This window comes from Ranitomeya variabilis, chromosome 2 (genome assembly GCF_051348905.1).
Source record: "Ranitomeya variabilis isolate aRanVar5 chromosome 2, aRanVar5.hap1, whole genome shotgun sequence".
Classification (NCBI taxonomy): Eukaryota; Metazoa; Chordata; class Amphibia; order Anura; family Dendrobatidae; genus Ranitomeya; species Ranitomeya variabilis.
Window position 1 is genome coordinate 420,250,542 of NC_135233.1, and position 18,369 is coordinate 420,268,910.

General features: G+C 47.1%; 1 protein-coding gene across 4 annotated transcripts in view; it reads left to right on the forward strand.

Moving 5' to 3' along the window:
• The window catches only part of TUB (TUB bipartite transcription factor), a 244,586-nt gene that overhangs the window by 188,175 nt on the left and 38,042 nt on the right, over positions 1-18,369 (forward strand). For all 4 annotated transcript variants that reach the window (XM_077286610.1, XM_077286612.1, XM_077286611.1 and 1 more), the window contains 3 exons: positions 292-459; positions 543-664; positions 1,214-1,405. In XM_077286610.1, the coding sequence (XP_077142725.1) occupies positions 292-459; positions 543-664; positions 1,214-1,405 (482 nt within the window). The remainder of the gene's footprint in view (positions 1-291; positions 460-542; positions 665-1,213; positions 1,406-18,369) is intronic.

Sequence of the window (18,369 nt, forward strand, 5' to 3'; positions counted from 1 at the left end):
CCATGGCGGTTGTGGGGTCTGCTCTCTCCATGCCTCTGAGCAGAGGGTGGACTCCGTTAGCATGAAGGTCTTGTGTGTCCTGATGGGGCAGGTGTGGCTTCTCTGTACACAGTAGTGGTGGGGGGTTTGCAGTGATTTCCTTCTCTTTTCGGGGGGCCATTCTGTGGTGTTTTCTATGACGGCCCGCTCTAATGGACGCCCATTGATTGGCGTCAGGAAACCCTCACCCTTGTCCTGTCTCTGCTGCCTGGTGGTTCTGCACCCACTCACTGCCGGTGTCTGCCCCCTCAGGTATCGATGGTCCCGCAGCAGCTTTCCAGGATGAGGCCACGGACACAGGGAGCCACGTCCAGATATTAACCGTCAGCCAGTCCAGCCATGATGAGGACGAAGCAGAAACGCCGAGCGTCGGTCAACCACAGAGCAAGCAGGACCTGAGGGCGACCATGCAGAAGAAAGGTGAGGAGCCCGACGGGGCAGTCCGTGCCGGCCGCTCCGCTCGCCCCCGGGTGTCATCAGTCGCTCTCTGATTTTATCCGCAGGAATATCCAGCAGCATGAACTTCGATGAAGAAGAGGATGAGGAGGATGAGGACAGTTCAAGTTCGTCCCAGCTGAACAGTAACACCAGACCGGGCTCCGCCACCAGCAAGAAATCCAATAAGGTCCGTAAATTCCATGGACGGCGTCTGCTCCACGCCGCGAGAATCCTTCCCCGAGGGTCAGAGATACAAGTGCTTCTCATAAAATGTGAATATCATCAAAAAAGTGAATCTCGTATTCTATATTCATTACACACAGAGTCATCTATTCCACGTGTTTATTTCTGTTAATGTTGATGATTATGGCTTACAGCCAATGAAAACCCAAAAGTCATTATCTCAGTAAATTAGAATACTTTATAACACCAGCATGAAAAATGATTGTAAAATCCGGAATGTTCCCTACTGAAACGTCTGTTCAGTAAATGCCCTCAATACTTGGCCGGCTCCTGTATGTGATGACTGTAGAATATGGCAGATTCACTTTTTGTATTGAAGAACTTAAATAAATTCACTTTTTAATGATATTCTCATTTTGTGAGACGCACCTGTGTGTGATCTTTAACAACCTCTGTGGGCGCTGAGCGGTGGCCATCAGATTGCTAGATCTGGGGGGCCGAGGACTTGGGGGATATTTCTCAGATCAGTCTCTATCAGTGTGTCCCCCCACAGGAGACGGCGTCAGCCCCCAGCCCTGCCACCAACGAGCCCCCCATCGATGTGGAAGACCTGGAGGAGTTTTCGATGCGGCCGGCTCCCCAGGGGGTCACCATTAAGTGCCGGATTACCAGAGACAAGAAGGGCATGGACCGGGGCATGTACCCCACTTATTATCTGCACCTGGAGCGGGAGGACGGTAAAAAGGTCAAAATGACATCAACTTCCCAATATCTGTCATGAAGTTGGATCATTGTGATCACAGACAGGTTCTTGTCTCCTCACATCCCCTTACTGTAAAGAATCCTTCCATCTACCGTTATCCTACTGTCCTTGCTGGTGAATGAAGCCAAGGACATAAAGCAATGTTTCATCGGTCTATTGCCACAAAATCGTTATGTGCTGTCAGTTTTCTGTACGTCTAGAATTAATCATGTAAATCTGCGCTGAGCTGCAGCTATCACCCTAATCACGCCCGCAGGGATCTGCTTACCTCTGGTGTCACTGGATCTTTCTCCAGTAGCTGTAATGCTATTGGTTGAGCATGCGCAGATTACCTAATACCTATATGAGGTAGAAGACACTCATGGCCGCCTCGTCATTCTGCCAAATGCTCTGAAGATCCCACTGATACCAGCTGAAGATGCACCTAAAGACCCTAATGACAAGTAGATGACCCAAATGACCCCGAGTAATGACACATCCCTCAGACCCCTCACTGCAAACTCATTGCTCTGACAGCTGTTCTAACACAGCTCCGCTCAGCTATGCTCCGCTCTGCTCAGCCCTGCTATGCTCCGATCTGTTGTGCTCCGCTCTGCTATGCCTGCAGGACAGAGGAGATAGGGACAGATACAAAAGGAGAGACGGGAAGAGAGAAAGGAAAGGGACATACAAAAGAGGGAAACAGAATGAAATAAGGGGGGAATTAAAGAAAAAGTGTTAAAGAGAGAGAAGACAGGGAAAGAGAAAGACACAGGGAAGGAGAGAGACAGTTGGGGAGAGTAATTCTTTCCTTTAGGCTATGTTCATATCAGGCGGTTGTTTTATATATATTTTTTAATGCTAACTTCTAGCTGCATTTCACAGTACAGGTGTCACGGTTCACGGGGAGGATACCTTTATCATCCCCACCACTCACACCAATTTGTCATGAACCAGGGTTGTTTGGTTTCCCCTGGTGCCTTCTGAAAGGGATTTATCTACAGGTCCTTCTCAAAAAATTAGCATATAGTGTTAAATTTCATTATTTACCATAATGTAATGATTACAATTAAACTTTCATATATTATAGATTCATTATCCACCAACTGAAATTTGTCAGGTCTTTTATTGTTTTAATACTGATGATTTTGGCATACAACTCCTGATAACCCAAAAAACCTGTCTCAATAAATTAGCATATTTCACCCGTCCAATCAAATAAAAGTGTTTTTTAATAACAAACAAAAAAAACATCAAATAATAATGTTCAGTTATGCACTCAATACTTGGTCGGGAATCCTTTGGCAGAAATGACTGCTTCAATGCGGCGTGGCATGGAGGCAATCAGCCTGTGACACTGCTGAGATGTTATGGAGGCCCAGGATGCTTCAATAGCGGCCTTAAGCTCATCCAGAGTGTTGGGTCTTGCGTCTCTCAACTTTCTCTTCACAATATCCCACAGATTCTCTATGGGGTTCAGGTCAGGAGAGTTGGCAGGCCAATTGAGCACAGTAATACCATGGTCAGTAAACCATTTACCAGTGGTTTTGGCACTGTGAGCAGGTGCCAGGTCGTGCTGAAAAATGAAATCTTCATCTCCATAAAGCATTTCAGCCGATGGAAGCATGAAGTGCTCCAAAATCTCCTGATAGCTAGCTGCATTGACCCTGCCCTTGATGAAACACAGTGGACCAACACCAGCAGCTGACATGGCACCCCACACCATCACTGACTGTGGGTACTTGACACTGGACTTCAGGCATTTTGGCATTTCCTTCTCCCCAGTCTTCCTCCAGACTCTGGCACCTTGATTTCCGAATGACATGCAAAATTTGCTTTCATCAGAAAAAAGTACTTGGGACCACTTAGCAACAGTCCAGTGCTGCTTATCTGTAGCCCAGGTCAGGCGCTTCTGCCGCTGTTTATGGTTCAAAAGTGGCTTTACCTGGGGAATGCGGCACCTGTAGCCCATTTCCTGCACACGCCTGTGCACAGTGGCTCTGGATGTTTCCACACCAGACTCAGTCCACTGCTTCCTCAGGTTCCCCAAGGTCTGGAATCGGTCCTTCTCCACAATCTTCCTCAGGGTCCGGTCACCTCTTCTCGTTGTACAGCGTTTTCTGCCACATTTTTGCCTTCCAACAGACTTACCATTGAGGTGCCTTGATACAGCACTCTGGGAACAGCCTATTTGTTGAGAAATTTCTTTCTGGGTCTTACCCTCTTGCTTGAGGGTGTCAATGATGGCCTTCTTGACATCTGTCAGGTCGCTAGTCTTACCCATGATGGGGGTTTTGAGTAATGAACCAGGCAGGGAGTTTTTAAAAGCCTCAGGTATCTTTTGCATGTGTTTAGAATTAATTAGTTGATTCAGAAGATTAGGGTAATAGGTCGTTTAGAGAACCTTTTCTTGATGTGCTAATTTATTGAGACAGGTTTTTTGGGTTATCAGGAGTTGTATGCCAAAATCATCAGTATTAAAACAATAAAAGACCTAACAAATTTCAGTTGGTGGATAATGAATCTATAATATATGAAAGTTTAATTGTAATCATTACATTATGGTAAATAATGAAATTTAACACTATATGCTAATTTTTTGAGAAGGACCTGTATATCCCACTTCCTAGTTCCGACTTGGAACTTGCAGCTCTCTGGCACCCCTTACCCTCAGGTCAGTCAGGGTACTGAACATAGGATAATTAGTCGCCAGAAAGACTGCCTTACTTTGTACTGGCTATTGGGCACACTGCAGCGAGGGCGATATAACTACTCCCACTCAGGCGGGAACAATAATTATCAATGCCGCCAGTCGCTACAAAGCCTCCCAAACGCACAGGACAAATCCTCTGCCACCAGCTCAGATTTCTTAAATATTAACGGGTCCGGAGCCAATCCAGATTAGTAGCGTAATTCACTTCAGAGGACGTGACAGTTCGTTATAGAGCAAGGAGAGACAAAGCTAGTAATTTTATATATTTTACTCCAAAAAAGGTAGGCAGTGTTTACAGAAGAATAAAAAGATATTATAAAGAAGACAAGTATCGTATGTACAGTACAGTTACAAATAAAATGGGATTAAAGTTGAAAAAACACTTACATTTTGTTCAGATCATTTCATCTCATGGCTGACCATGTGCTCAGGGGGACACATCAAGATGCATATCACACATCTATCTAGCAGCTAGACCCCGGACAAAAGACCCTGGAAGACTTATGTCCCACTCAGTTATCTCCCAGCCCAAAACCAAGGCACTCCCCCTGTGGTGACCTCACTCAGGGGCTGAATCCTCCCCTTTCTTAGAGTTATGACAAACTATTTTTATACCTAGCTCGCTGTATGAACCTCGTATAAGAACGACACAATTATCAGGATGTGCACCACATCGGGGGGAATCTTTTAAGTGTTAACACTGCGTAGTTACATGACCCGCTTACGGAGGAACCCACTTCTTGTACTCTGTGGGTTTAGCTCCTAGCGATTTCAGTGAGCTATAGATCTCTCGATGGACATCGGAATATATAATCCTTATATCTCTAGCCCGGATCGTTGCCAAGATACCTAACCTTAAAAGAACAAGACTCCCATGCTTGCTTGTTATGGTTCTGGTGGTTAGGAACACATGAACTGACCTGATAAGTAAACCAAAATAAGGACAAGCTCTGGGAATGTGGGAACTTTACTGACCGCAATCCTGATCCTATCAAACACACACTATAGGCAGCCGTGGAGCGTACCTGACTCGGCCTAGACGCCTCTTCATAGCCTGAGAAACTAGCTACCCCTAGAGAGAAACAAAGCCTCACTTGCCTCAGAGAAATTTTCCCCAAAGAGTAGGCAGCCCCCACAAATAATAACGGTGAGTTAAGGGGGAAACACAAACATAGAAATGAAAATAGGTTTTAGCAAATGAGGCCCACTAGTAACTAAATAGTCAGAAGATAGCAAGGAATCTGTGCGGTCAGTATAAAATACTACAAAAATTATCCACGCAGAGAATACAAAAAGACCCCCACACCGACTCACGATGTGAGGGGCGCAACTCCGCACCCCAGAGCTTCCAGCTAGCAATCAAATAGCATATAAGCAAGCTGGACTGAACTCATCATATACTGAGAAACATTTTCAAAAAGCAATGAGCAAAAATGGACTAGTATGAACTTAGCTTCTCCATGAGGAGACAGGTCACAAGGGAAGTCCCAGAGAGATCTGAACCAGTACTGAATACAACGACAGCAGGCAACAAGTAAAGGTCCAGGTGGAATTAAATAGGCAGCAAGCCTAGCAGGAAACGAGGCAGCTGGAGTCCAGCTACAGACCAGCCGTAACACTCAAAGCCACCAGAGGGAGCCCAAGAACAGAACTCACAAAGTACCACTCATGACCACAGGAGGGAGCCCGAGAATGGAATTCACAACAGTACCCCCCCCCCTTGAGGAGGGGTCACCGAACCCTCACCAGAGCCCCCAGGCCGATCAGGACGAGCCAAATGAAAGGCATGAACCAAATCGGCAGCATGGACATCAGAGGCAACAACCCAGGAATTATCCTCCTGACCATAGCCCTTCCATTTAACCGAGTACTGAAGCTTCCGTCTCGAAATACGAGAATCCAAGATCTTCTCCACCACATACTCCAATTCTCCCTCAACCAACACCGGAGCAGGAGGATCAACAGAAGGAACCACAGGCACCACATACCTCCGCAACAATGACCTATGGAACACATTATGAATGGCAAAAGATGCTGGGAGGTCCAAACGAAATGACACAGGATTGAGGATTTCTGAAATTTTATAAGGACCGATGAAACGAGGCTTAAACTTAGGAGAGGAAACCTTCATAGGAACGTAACGAGATGACAACCATACCAAATCCCCCACACGAAGTCGGGGACCCACACAGCGACGGCAATTAGCAAAGCGCTGAGCCTTCTCCTGTGACAACGTCAAATTGTCCACTACGTGGTTCCAAATCTGCTGCAACCTATCCACCACAGAATCCACCCCAGGACAGTCAGAAGGCTCAACCTGACCCGAGGAAAAACGAGGATGAAAACCAGAATTACAAAAAAAAGGCGAAACCAAAGTAGCAGAACTAGCCCGATTATTGAGGGCGAACTCAGCCAATGGCAAAAAAGTCACCCAATCATCCTGATCAGCAGAAACAAAACATCTCAGATAGGCTTCCAAGGTCTGATTAGTTCGTTCGGTTTGGCCATTTGTATGAGGATGGAAGGCCGAAGAAAAAGACAAATCAATGCCCATCTTAGCACAAAAGGACCGCCAAAATCTGGACACAAACTGGGATCCTCTGTCAGACACAATGTTCTCCGGAATACCATGTAAACGAACCACATTCTGAAAAAACAGCGGAACCAAATCAGAGGAGGAGGGCAACTTAGGCAAGGGCACCAAATGGACCATTTTAGAAAAACGATCACACACCACCCAGATGACAGACATTCTCTGAGAGACTGGAAGATCCGAAATAAAATCCATGGAAATATGCGTCCAAGGCCTCTTCGGGACAGGCAAAGGCACAAGCAATCCACTGGCACGAGAACAGCAAGGCTTGGCCCGAGCACAAATCCCACAGGACTGTACAAAGGAACGCACATCCCGCGACAAGGAAGGCCACCAAAAGGACCTGGCCACCAGATCCCTGGTACCAAAAATCCCAGGATGACCCGCCAACACCGAAGAATGAACCTCGGAAATAACTCTACTGGTCCATCTATCTGGGACAAACAGTCTCTCCGGTGGACAACGGTCAGGTCTATTGGCCTGAAATTCCTGCAGCACCCGCCGCAAATCAGGGGAGATGGCAGACAAAATCACCCCCTCTCTGAGGATACCAGCCGGCTCAGAAACTCCCGGAGAGTCGGGCACAAAACTCCTAGAAAGGGCATCAGCCTTCACATTCTTTGAGCCCGGAAGGTACGAAACCACGAAATCAAAACGGGAGAAAAACAGCGACCATCGAGCCTGTCTAGGATTTAACCGCTTGGCAGACTCGAGATAAATCAAATTCTTGTGATCCGTCAAGACCACCACGCGATGCTTGGCTCCCTCAAGCCAATGTCGCCACTCCTCGAATGCCCACTTCATTGCCAACAACTCCCGATTACCAACATCATAATTCCGCTCGGCAGGCGAAAACTTTCTAGAAAAGAAAGCACATGGTCTCATCACCGAGCCATCAGAGCTTCTCTGTGACAAGACAGCCCCTGCTCCAATCTCAGAAGCATCAACCTCGACCTGAAAGGGAAGAGAGACATCAGGCTGACGCAAGACAGGAGCCGAAGAAAACCGACGTTTCAGCTCCTGAAAGGCCTCAACGGCCGCAGAAGACCAATTCGTCACATCAGCACCCTTTCTAGTCAAATCCGTCAAAGGTTTAACCACACTAGAAAAATTAGTGATGAAGCGACGGTAAACATTAGCAAAGCCCAAGAACTTCTGAAGACTATTCACCGATGTAGGTTGAGTCCAGTCATAGATGGCCTGGACTTTAACTGGATCCATCTCGATAGTAGAAGGGGAAAAAATAAAGCCCAAAAAGGAAACCTTCTGGACTCCAAAGAGACATTTAGAGCCCTTCACAAACAAGGTATTGGCACGCAGGACCTGAAACACCATCCTGACTGTTGTGAATTTACCTTTTGGCTCCCTCTAGTGGCTACTAGTGTTTTTACTCTGGGTATGTCTATCATCCCTTGTATGCTCACCTGGGTCGTTAGGTCAGGGGTGTTGCTATATTAGCTCCCTGGACCTTCAGTTCAATGCCTGGCAACGTTGATATCAGAGCTAATCTGTAGTGCTCTTGTCTACTGATCCTGGTTCCTGCTTGATTAAGCTAAGTCTGCTTTCTTGCTTTTTTGCTATTGTTTTTGTTTGCATTTTTGTCCAGCTTGTACATAATCTGTATCCTGTCCTTGCTGGAAGCTCTAGGGAGGCTGGAGTTCTCCCCCCGGGCCGTTAGACGGTTCGGGGGTTCTTGAATCTCCAGTGTGGATTTTTGTTAGGGTTTTCGTTGACCATATAAGTTATTTTACTACATTCTGCTATTAGTGAGTGGGCCTCTCTTTGCTAAACCTAGTTCATCTCTGTGTTTGTCATTTCCTCTTACCTCACCGTTATTATTTGTGGGGGGCTTGTATCCAACCTTTGGGGTCTATTCTCTGGAGGCAAGAGAGGTCTTTGTTTTCCTCTTCTAGGGGTAGTTAGTCCTCCGGCTGGCGCGAGACATCTAGCGACCAACGTAGGCATGTTCCCCGGCTACTTCTAGTGTTGGCGTTAGGAGTAGATATATGGTCAACCCAGTTACCACTGCCCTATGAGCTGGATTTTTGTACTTCGCAGACTTGCTGATATCTCTGAGACCCTCGCCATTGGGGTCATAACAGTTTGCCAGGCCAGTATTAAATGTTAAATGCATTGCAGAAGCGGGATTATAAGAAAGAAAGTTCTGAGTTTTTTTTTCTCTCTCTCATTTTTTTTTTTCTTTTCCCCTTTACATCTGAGTGGCTTGTGATTGCTGCAGACATGAATGTCCAGACCTTGATTACAAGTGTGGGCCAGCTTGCTGCTCGTGTGCAGGGCATACAAGATTATGTTACCAGAAATCCTATGTCAGAACCTAAGATACCGATTCCTGAACTGTTTTCCGGAGACCGATTTAAGTTTAGAAATTTCAGGAATAATTGTAAATTGTTTTTGTCCCTGAGACCCTGTTCCTCTGGAGACTCCGCTCAGCAAGTGAAAATTGTTATTTCTTTTTTATGGGGCGACCCTCAGGATTGGGCTTTCTCGCTGGCGCCAGGAGATCCGGCATTGGCTGATATTGATGCGTTTTTTCTGGCGCTCGGTTTGCTTTATGAGGAACCCAATCTTGAGATTCAGGCAGAAAAAGCCTTGCTGGCTATGTCTCAGGGCCAGGACGAGGCTGAAGTGTATTGCCAAAAATTTCGGAAATGGTCCGTGCTGACCCAGTGGAACGAGTGTGCATTGGCTGCAAATTTTAGAAATGGTCTTTCTGAAGCCATTAAGAATGTGATGGTGGGTTTTCCCATTCCCACAGGTCTGAATGATTCTATGGCCCTGGCTATTCAAATCGACCGGCGGTTGCGGGAGCGCAAAACCGCAAATTCCCTCATGGTGTTGTCTGAACAGGCACCTGAATTAATGCAATGTGATAGAATCCTGACTAGAAATGAGCGGAAAATTCATAGACGCCAGAATGGCTTGTGTTACTACTGTGGTGATTCTACACATGTTATCTCAGCATGCTCTAAACGTCTTACTAAGGTTGTTAGTCCGGTCGTCATTGGTAATTTGCAACCTAAATTTATTCTATCTGTAACTTTGATTTGCTCACTGTCATCGTATCCTGTCATGGCGTTTGTGGACTCAGGTGCGGCCCTGAGCCTTATGGATCTGTCATTTGCCAAGCGCTGCGGATTTGTTCTTGAGCCATTGGAAAATCCTATCCCTCTTAGGGGTATTGATTCTACGCCATTGGCAAAAAATAAACCGCAGTTTTGGACACAGGTTACCATGTGCATGACTCCCGAACATCGGGAGGTAATACGTTTTCTTGTTCTGCATAAAATGCATGATTTGGTTGTTTTGGGTTTGCCATGGTTACAGACCCATAATCCAGTCTTGGACTGGAAGGCTATGTCAGTGTCAAGTTGGGGCTGCCATGGAATTCATGGAGATTCCCTGCCCTTGTCTATTGCTTCTTCTACGCCTTCGGAAGTTCCGGCGTATTTGTCTGATTATCAGGATGTCTTCAGCGAGTCTAAGTCCAGTGCACTGCCTCCTCATAGGGAATGTGACTGTGTAATAGATTTGATTCCTGGCAGTAAGTTTCCTAAGGGGAGACTGTTTAATTTGTCGTTACCTGAACATACCGCGATGCGTTCATATATCAAGGAGTCTCTTGAGGAGGGGCATATCCGTCCTTCTTCTTCCCCTCTTGGTGCGGGATTCTTTTTTGTGGCCAAAAAGGACGGATCTTTGAGGCCTTGTATTGACTATCGGCTTTTAAATAAGATCACTGTCAAATTTCAGTATCCTTTGCCATTGTTGTCAGATTTGTTTGCCCGGATTAAAGGTGCCAACTGGTTCACCAAGATAGACCTTCGTGGTGCGTACAACCTTGTGCGCATTAGGCAGGGCGATGAATGGAAAACCGCATTCAATACGCCCGAAGGTCATTTTGAGTACTTGGTGATGCCATTTGGGCTCTCTAATGCACCTTCAGTTTTTCAGTCCTTCATGCATGACATTTTCCGGAAGTATCTGGATAAATTTTTGATTGTTTATCTGGATGATATTCTGTTTTTTTCTGATGATTGGGACTCGCATGTGGAGCAGGTCAGGATGGTTTTTGAGATTTTGCGTGAAAATTCTTTGTTTGTAAAAGGCTCAAAGTGTCTCTTTGGTGTACAGAAGGTTCCCTTTTTGGGGTTCATTTTTTCCCCTTCTGCTGTGGAGATGGATCCAGTCAAGGTCCGAGCTATTCATGATTGGACTCAACCCTCGTCAGTTAAGAGTCTTCAGAAGTTCTTGGGTTTTGCTAACTTCTACCGTCGTTTTATCGCAAATTTCTCTAGCGTTGTTAAACCGCTGACGGATATGACCAAGAAAGGCTCTGATGTAGCTAACTGGGCTCCTGCTGCCGTGGAGGCTTTCCAGGAGTTGAAACGCCGGTTTACTTCGGCGCCTGTTTTGTGCCAGCCTGACGTCTCACTTCCCTTTCAGGTTGAGGTGGATGCTTCGGAGATTGGGGCAGGGGCCGTTTTGTCACAGAGAGGCCCTGGTTGCTCTACTATGAGACCTTGTGCCTTTTTCTCTAGGAAGTTTTCGCCGGCAGAGCGAAATTATGATGTGGGCAATCGGGAGTTATTGGCCATGAAGTGGGCATTTGAGGAGTGGCGTCATTGGCTCGAGGGTGCTAAGCATCGGGTGGTGGTCTTGACTGATCACAAAAATTTGATGTATCTCGAGTCTGCTAAACGCCTGAATCCTAGACAGGCCCGCTGGTCATTGTTTTTCTCCCGTTTTGACTTTGTGGTCTCGTATTTACCAGGTTCTAAGAATGTGAAGGCCGATGCTCTGTCTAGGAGCTTTGTGCCTGATGCTCCTAGAGTCGCTGAACCTGAGGGTATTCTTAAGGAAGGAATTATCTTGTCAGCGATTTCTCCAGATCTGCGACGTGTGTTGCAGAGATTTCAGGCTGGTAGGCCTGACTCTTGTCCACCTGACAGATTGTTTGTGCCTGCTAAATGGACCAGCAGAGTCATTTCCGAGGTTCATTCCTCAGTGTTGGCAGGGCACCCGGGAATTTTTGGCATCAGAGATCTGGTGGCCAGGTCCTTTTGGTGGCCTTCCTTGTCAAGGGATGTGCGGTCATTTGTGCAGTCCTGCGGTACTTGTGCTCGAGCTAAGCCTTGCTGTTCTCGTGCCAGCGGGTTGCTCTTGCCCTTGCCTGTCCCGAAGAGACCTTGGACACACATCTCTATGGATTTCATTTCGGATCTCCCGGTGTCTAAAGGCATGTCTGTCATCTGGGTGATATGTGATCGTTTCTCCAAGATGGTCCATCTGGTTCCTTTGCCTAAGCTGCCTTCCTCTGCTGATCTGGTTCCTGTGTTCTTCCAGAACGTGGTTCGTTTGCACGGCATTCCTGAGAATATTGTGTCGGACAGAGGATCCCAGTTTGTTTCCAGGTTCTGGCGATCCTTTTGTGGTAGGATGGGCATTGATTTGTCGTTTTCGTCCGCTTTTCATCCACAGACTAACGGACAAACGGAACGAACTAATCAGACTCTGGAGGCGTATTTGAGGTGTTTTGTCTCTTCTGATCAGGATGATTGGGTGACCTTCTTGCCGTTGGCTGAATTTGCCCTTAATAATCGGGCTAGTTCTGCCACCTTGGTTTCGCCATTTTTCTGCAACTCTGGTTTCCATCCTCGTTTTTCCTCGGGACATGTGGAGCCTTCTGACTGTCCTGGAGTGGATTCTGTGGTGGATAGGTTGCAGCGGATCTGGAATCATGTGGTGGACAACTTGAAGTTGTCACAGGAGAAGGCTCAGCGTTTTGCCAATCGCCGCCGCGGTGTGGGTCCCCGACTTCGTGTTGGGGATTTGGTATGGCTGTCTTCTCGATTTGTTCCTATGAAGGTCTCCTCTCCCAAATTTAAGCCTCGATTCATTGGTCCTTACAAGATATTGGAGATCCTTAATCCTGTATCCTTTCGCCTGGATCTTCCGGTGTCGTTTGCCATTCACAACGTATTTCATAGGTCCTTGTTGCGGCGGTACGTTGTGCCTGTGGTTCCTTCTGCTGAGCCTCCTGCTCCAGTGTTGGTTGAGGGCGAGTTGGAGTACGTGGTGGAGAAGATCTTAGATTCTCGTCTCTCCAGGCGGAGGCTTCAGTACCTGGTCAAGTGGAAGGGCTATGGTCAGGAGGATAATTCCTGGGTGGTCGCCTCTGATGTGCATGCGGCCGATTTAGTTCGCGCCTTTCACGCCGCTCATCCTGATCGCCCTGGTGGTCTTGGTGAGGGTTCGGTGACCCCTCACTAAGGGGGGGGGGTACTGTTGTGAATTTACCTTTTGGCTCCCTCTAGTGGCTACTAGTGTTTTTACTCTGGGTATGTCTATCATCCCTTGTATGCTCACCTGGGTCGTTAGGTCAGGGGTGTTGCTATATTAGCTCCCTGGACCTTCAGTTCAATGCCTGGCAACGTTGATATCAGAGCTAATCTGTAGTGCTCTTGTCTACTGATCCTGGTTCCTGCTTGATTAAGCTAAGTCTGCTTTCTTGCTTTTTTGCTATTGTTTTTGTTTGCATTTTTGTCCAGCTTGTACATAATCTGTATCCTGTCCTTGCTGGAAGCTCTAGGGAGGCTGGAGTTCTCCCCCCGGGCCGTTAGACGGTTCGGGGGTTCTTGAATCTCCAGTGTGGATTTTTGTTAGGGTTTTCGTTGACCATATAAGTTATCTTACTACATTCTGCTATTAGTGAGTGGGCCTCTCTTTGCTAAACCTAGTTCATCTCTGTGTTTGTCATTTCCTCTTACCTCACCGTTATTATTTGTGGGGGGCTTGTATCCAACCTTTGGGGTCTATTCTCTGGAGGCAAGAGAGGTCTTTGTTTTCCTCTTCTAGGGGTAGTTAGTCCTCCGGCTGGCGCGAGACATCTAGCGACCAACGTAGGCATGTTCCCCGGCTACTTCTAGTGTTGGCGTTAGGAGTAGATATATGGTCAACCCAGTTACCACTGCCCTATGAGCTGGATTTTTGTACTTCGCAGACTTGCTGATATCTCTGAGACCCTCGCCATTGGGGTCATAACACCTGACCTGCTTCACATGAGACTCCCAATCATCAGAAAAGACCAAAATATCATCCAGGTACACAATCATAAATCTATCCAGATACTCTCGGAAGATGTCGTGCATGAAGGACTGAAACACGGAAGGGGCATTAGAAAGCCCAAAAGGCATCACCAAGTACTCAAAATGACCTTCGGGCGTATTAAATGCTGTTTTCCATTCATCGCCCTGCTTTATACGCACAAGATTATAAGCTCCTCGAAGATCTATCTTGGTGAACCAACTGGCCCCCCTAATCCGAGCAAACAGATCGGACAGCAGAGGCAAAGGGTACTGAAATTTGACCGTAATTTTATTTAGAAGGCGATAATCTATACAGGGTCTCAGAGAACCATCCTTCTTGACCACAAAAAAGAACCCTGCACCCAAAGGTGACGAGGACGGACGAATATGCCCTTTCTCCAAAGACTCCTTTATATAAGTCCGCATAGCGGTATGTTCTGGTACAGATAAATTAAAAAGTCAACCCTTAGGGAACTTACTACCAGGAATCAAATTTATAGCACAATCACAATCCCTATGAGGAGGTAGGGCACTGGATTTGGGCTCATCAAATACATCCTGGTAATCCGACAAAAATTCAGAGACTTCAGAAGGAGTAGAAGAAGCAATTGACACCAAAGGAACATCGCCATGTACCCCTTGACAACCCCAACTTGACACCGACATTGCTTTCCAATCCAGGACTGGATTATGAACCTGCAGCCATGGCAGACCCAACACGACAACATCATGCAAATTATGTAAGACCAGAAAGTGAATAACCTCCTGATGTGCAGGAGTCGTACACATAGTCACTTGAGTCCAGTACTGAGGCTTATTCTTGGCCAATGGCGTAGCATCAATTCCCTTTAGTGGAATAGGGAATTGCAATGGCTCCAAGATAAAACCACAGCGCCTGGCAAATGACAAATCCATCATATTCAGGACAGCGCCTGAATCCACAAAAGCCATAACAGAGTAGGATGACAGAGAGCAAATCAAAGTAACAGACAAAATGAATTTAGGCTGTACAGTACCAATGGTGACAGACTTAGCGAACCTTTTTGTGCGCTTAGAACAGTCAGAGATAACATGAGTGGAGTCACCACAGTAAAAGCACAACCCATTCTGACGTCTGTGATCTTACCGTTCAATTCTGGTCAGAATCCTGTCACATTGCATAGACTCGGGCTTCTGTTCAGAAAACACCGCCAGATGGTGCACAGGTTTGCGCTCCCGCAAACGCCGATCAATCTGAATGGCCAAAGACATTGACTCATTCAGACCCGCAGGCGTGGGGAACCCCACTATAACATCCTTAAGGGCTTCAGAAAGACCCTTTCTGAAAATCGCTGCCAGGGCACACTCATTCCATTGAGTGAGCACAGACCACTTCCTAAACTTCTGACAGTAAACCTCTGCTTCATCCTGACCCTGAGAGAGAGCCAGCAAAATCTTTTCTGCCTGGTCCACTAGATTAGGTTCCTCATAAAGCAATCCAAGCGCCATAAAAAACGCATCCACATTTAGCAATGCAGGATCTCCTGGCGCCAGGGAGAATGCCCAATCTTGAGGGTCACCACGTAACAAAGAAATAATAATTTTAACTTGCTGAGCAGGGTCACCAGAGGAACGAGGTCTCAGAGAAAGAAACAATTTGCAATTATTTTTGAAATTCAAAAACCTAGATCTATCTCCAGAGAACAGCTCAGGAATTGGTATTTTAGGTTCAGACATAGGACTGTGAATTACATAATCCTGAATGCTTTGTATCCTTGTAGCGAGCTGATCCACACAAGAGGACAGACCTTGAACGTCCATATCTGCAGCTGAGTCCTGAACCACCCAGAGATTAAGGGGAGGAGAGAGGCTAAAAACACTGCAGAGGAAAAAAAAAACCTCAGAGCTTCTCTTATCCCTCTTTTGCGATGCATTAACACTTTACAGGCCTGCTGTACTGTTATGGTTCTGGTGGTTAGGAACACATGAACTGACCTGATAAGTAAACCAAAATAAGGACAAGCTCTGGGAATGTGGGAACTTTACTGACCGCAATCCTGATCCTATCAAACACACACTATAGGCAGCCGTGGAGCGTACCTGACTCGGCCTAGACGCCTCTTCACAGCCTGAGAAACTAGCTACCCCTAGAGAGAAACAAAGCCTCACTTGCCTCAGAGAAATTTTCCCCAAAGAGTAGGCAGCCCCCACAAATAATAACGGTGAGTTAAGAGGGAAACACAAACATAGAAATGAAAATAGGTTTTAGCAAATGAGGCCCGCTAGTAACTAAATAGTCAGAAGATAGCAAGGAATCTGTGCGGTCAGTATAAAATACTACAAAAATTATCCACGCAGAGAATACAAAAAGACCCCCACACCGACTCACGATGTGAGGGGCGCAACTCCGCACCCCAGAGCTTCCAGCTAGCAATCAAATAGCATATAAGCAAGCTGGACTGAACTCCTCATATACTGAGAAACATTTTCAAAAAGCAATGAGCAAAAATGGACTAGTATGAACTTAGCTTCTCCACGAGGAGACAGGTCACAAGGGAAGTCCCAGAGAGATCTGAACCAGTACTGAATACGACGACAGCAGGCAACAAGTAAAGGTCCAGGTGGAATTAAATAGGCAGCAAGCCTAGCAGGAAACGAGGCAGCTGGAGTCCAGCTACAGACCAGCCGTAACACTCAAAGCCACCAGAGGGAGCCCAAGAACAGAACTCACAAAGTACCACTCATGACCACAGGAGGGAGCCCGAGAACGGAATTCACAACACTTGCTGTACCAATTTTAGCCAGTATCAGGTGGGAGGGGGGATGAGGGATTTTACACAGAGTCTGGCTTTCGCAGCACCAAGACATAAACATTCCTGAAGGAGGGGGAAATGAGGGGTTTAGGATTACATACGCAGGTACAGGAAACTGCAGCTGAGAGTTCTGTATGTGTAATTGAAGTATATAATTGAAGAAACAGCCGCACTCAAGATATGGATTTTCAAATGTGTAATATAGATGAAGTTTATTGAAGTCACAACAGTAATATTAAAGTGTCAAGGTAACGTTTCGACCCCGTAATGGGTCTTTATCAAACCTCACTTTTGGTAGAGATAAGAATAGGGAGAAGAAGCCGCAGTGGAAAAATGTAGGAGCTCCCATCACCACAGGCACCTTCTACAGCTTCCGCAGCTCTCACCGGGACCCTTGTCCTTCTCCGTGCCCTGCTGGACTCTCTCATATATTGCCTATAGCCCTACCTGGGAGCCCCTACATTTTTCCACGGCGGCTTCTCCCGATTCTTATCTCTACCAAAAGTGAGATTTGATAAAGACCCATTACGGGGGTCGAAATGTAGGAATCTGCAGCACTGAGGAGAAGCAGGCAGGTCAGGGATCTGCAGCACTGAGGAGAAGCAGATATGACAGGGATCTGAAGCACTGAGGAGGAGCAGAGAGGCCAGGAATCTGAAGCACTGAGGAGGAGCAGAAAGGCCAGAGATCTGCAGCACTGAGGAGCAGAGAGGCCAGAGTTCTGCAGCACTGAGGAGGAGCAGAGAGGCCAGGGATCTGCAGCACTGAGGAGGAGCAGAGAGGCCAGAGATCTGCAGCACTGAGGAGGAGCAGAGAGGCCAGGGATCTGCAGCACTGAGGAGGAGCAGAGAGGCCAGAGATCTGCAGCACTGAGGAGGAGCAGATATGACAGGGATCTGCAGGACTGAGGAGGAGCAGATATGACAGGGATCTGCAGCACTGAGAAGCAGATATGACGGATCTGCAGCACTGAGAAGCAGATATGACGGGGATCTGCAGCACTGAGGAGAAGCAGATATGACAGGGATCTGCAGCACTTAGAAGCAGATATGACAGGGATCTGCAGCACTGAGGAGAAGCAGATATGACAGGGATCTGCAGCACTGAGAAGCAGATATGACTGATCTGCAGCACTGAGGAGAAGCAGATATGACGGATCTGCAGCACTGAGGAGAAGCAGATTTGACGGATCTGCAGCACTGAGGAGAAGCAGATATGACAGGGATCTGCAGCACTGAGGAGAAGCAGATATGACAGGGATCTGCAGCACTGAGGAGGAGCAGATATGACAGGGATCTGCAGCACTGAGGAGGGGCAGATATGACGGATCTGCAGCACTGAGAAGCAGATATGACAAGGATCTGCAGCACTGAGGAGAAGCAGATATGACAGGGATCTGCAGCACTGAGTACAAGCAGATATGACAGGGATCTGCAGCACTGAGGAGAAGCAGATATGACAAGGATCTGCAGCACTGAAGAGGAGCAGAGAGGCCAGAGATCTGCAGCACTGAGGAGAAGCAGATATGACAGGGATCTGCAGCACTGAGGAGAAGCAGATCTGACAGGGATCTGCAGCACTGAGGAGAAGCAGATATGACAGGGATCTGCAGCACTGAGGAGGAGCAGATATGACAGGGATCTGCAGAGAGGCCAGAGATCTGCAGCACTGAGGAGGAGCAGAGAGGCCAGAGATCTGCAGCACTGAGGAGGAGCAGAGAGGCCAAGGATCTGCAGCTCTGAGGAGGAGCAGAGAGGCCAGAG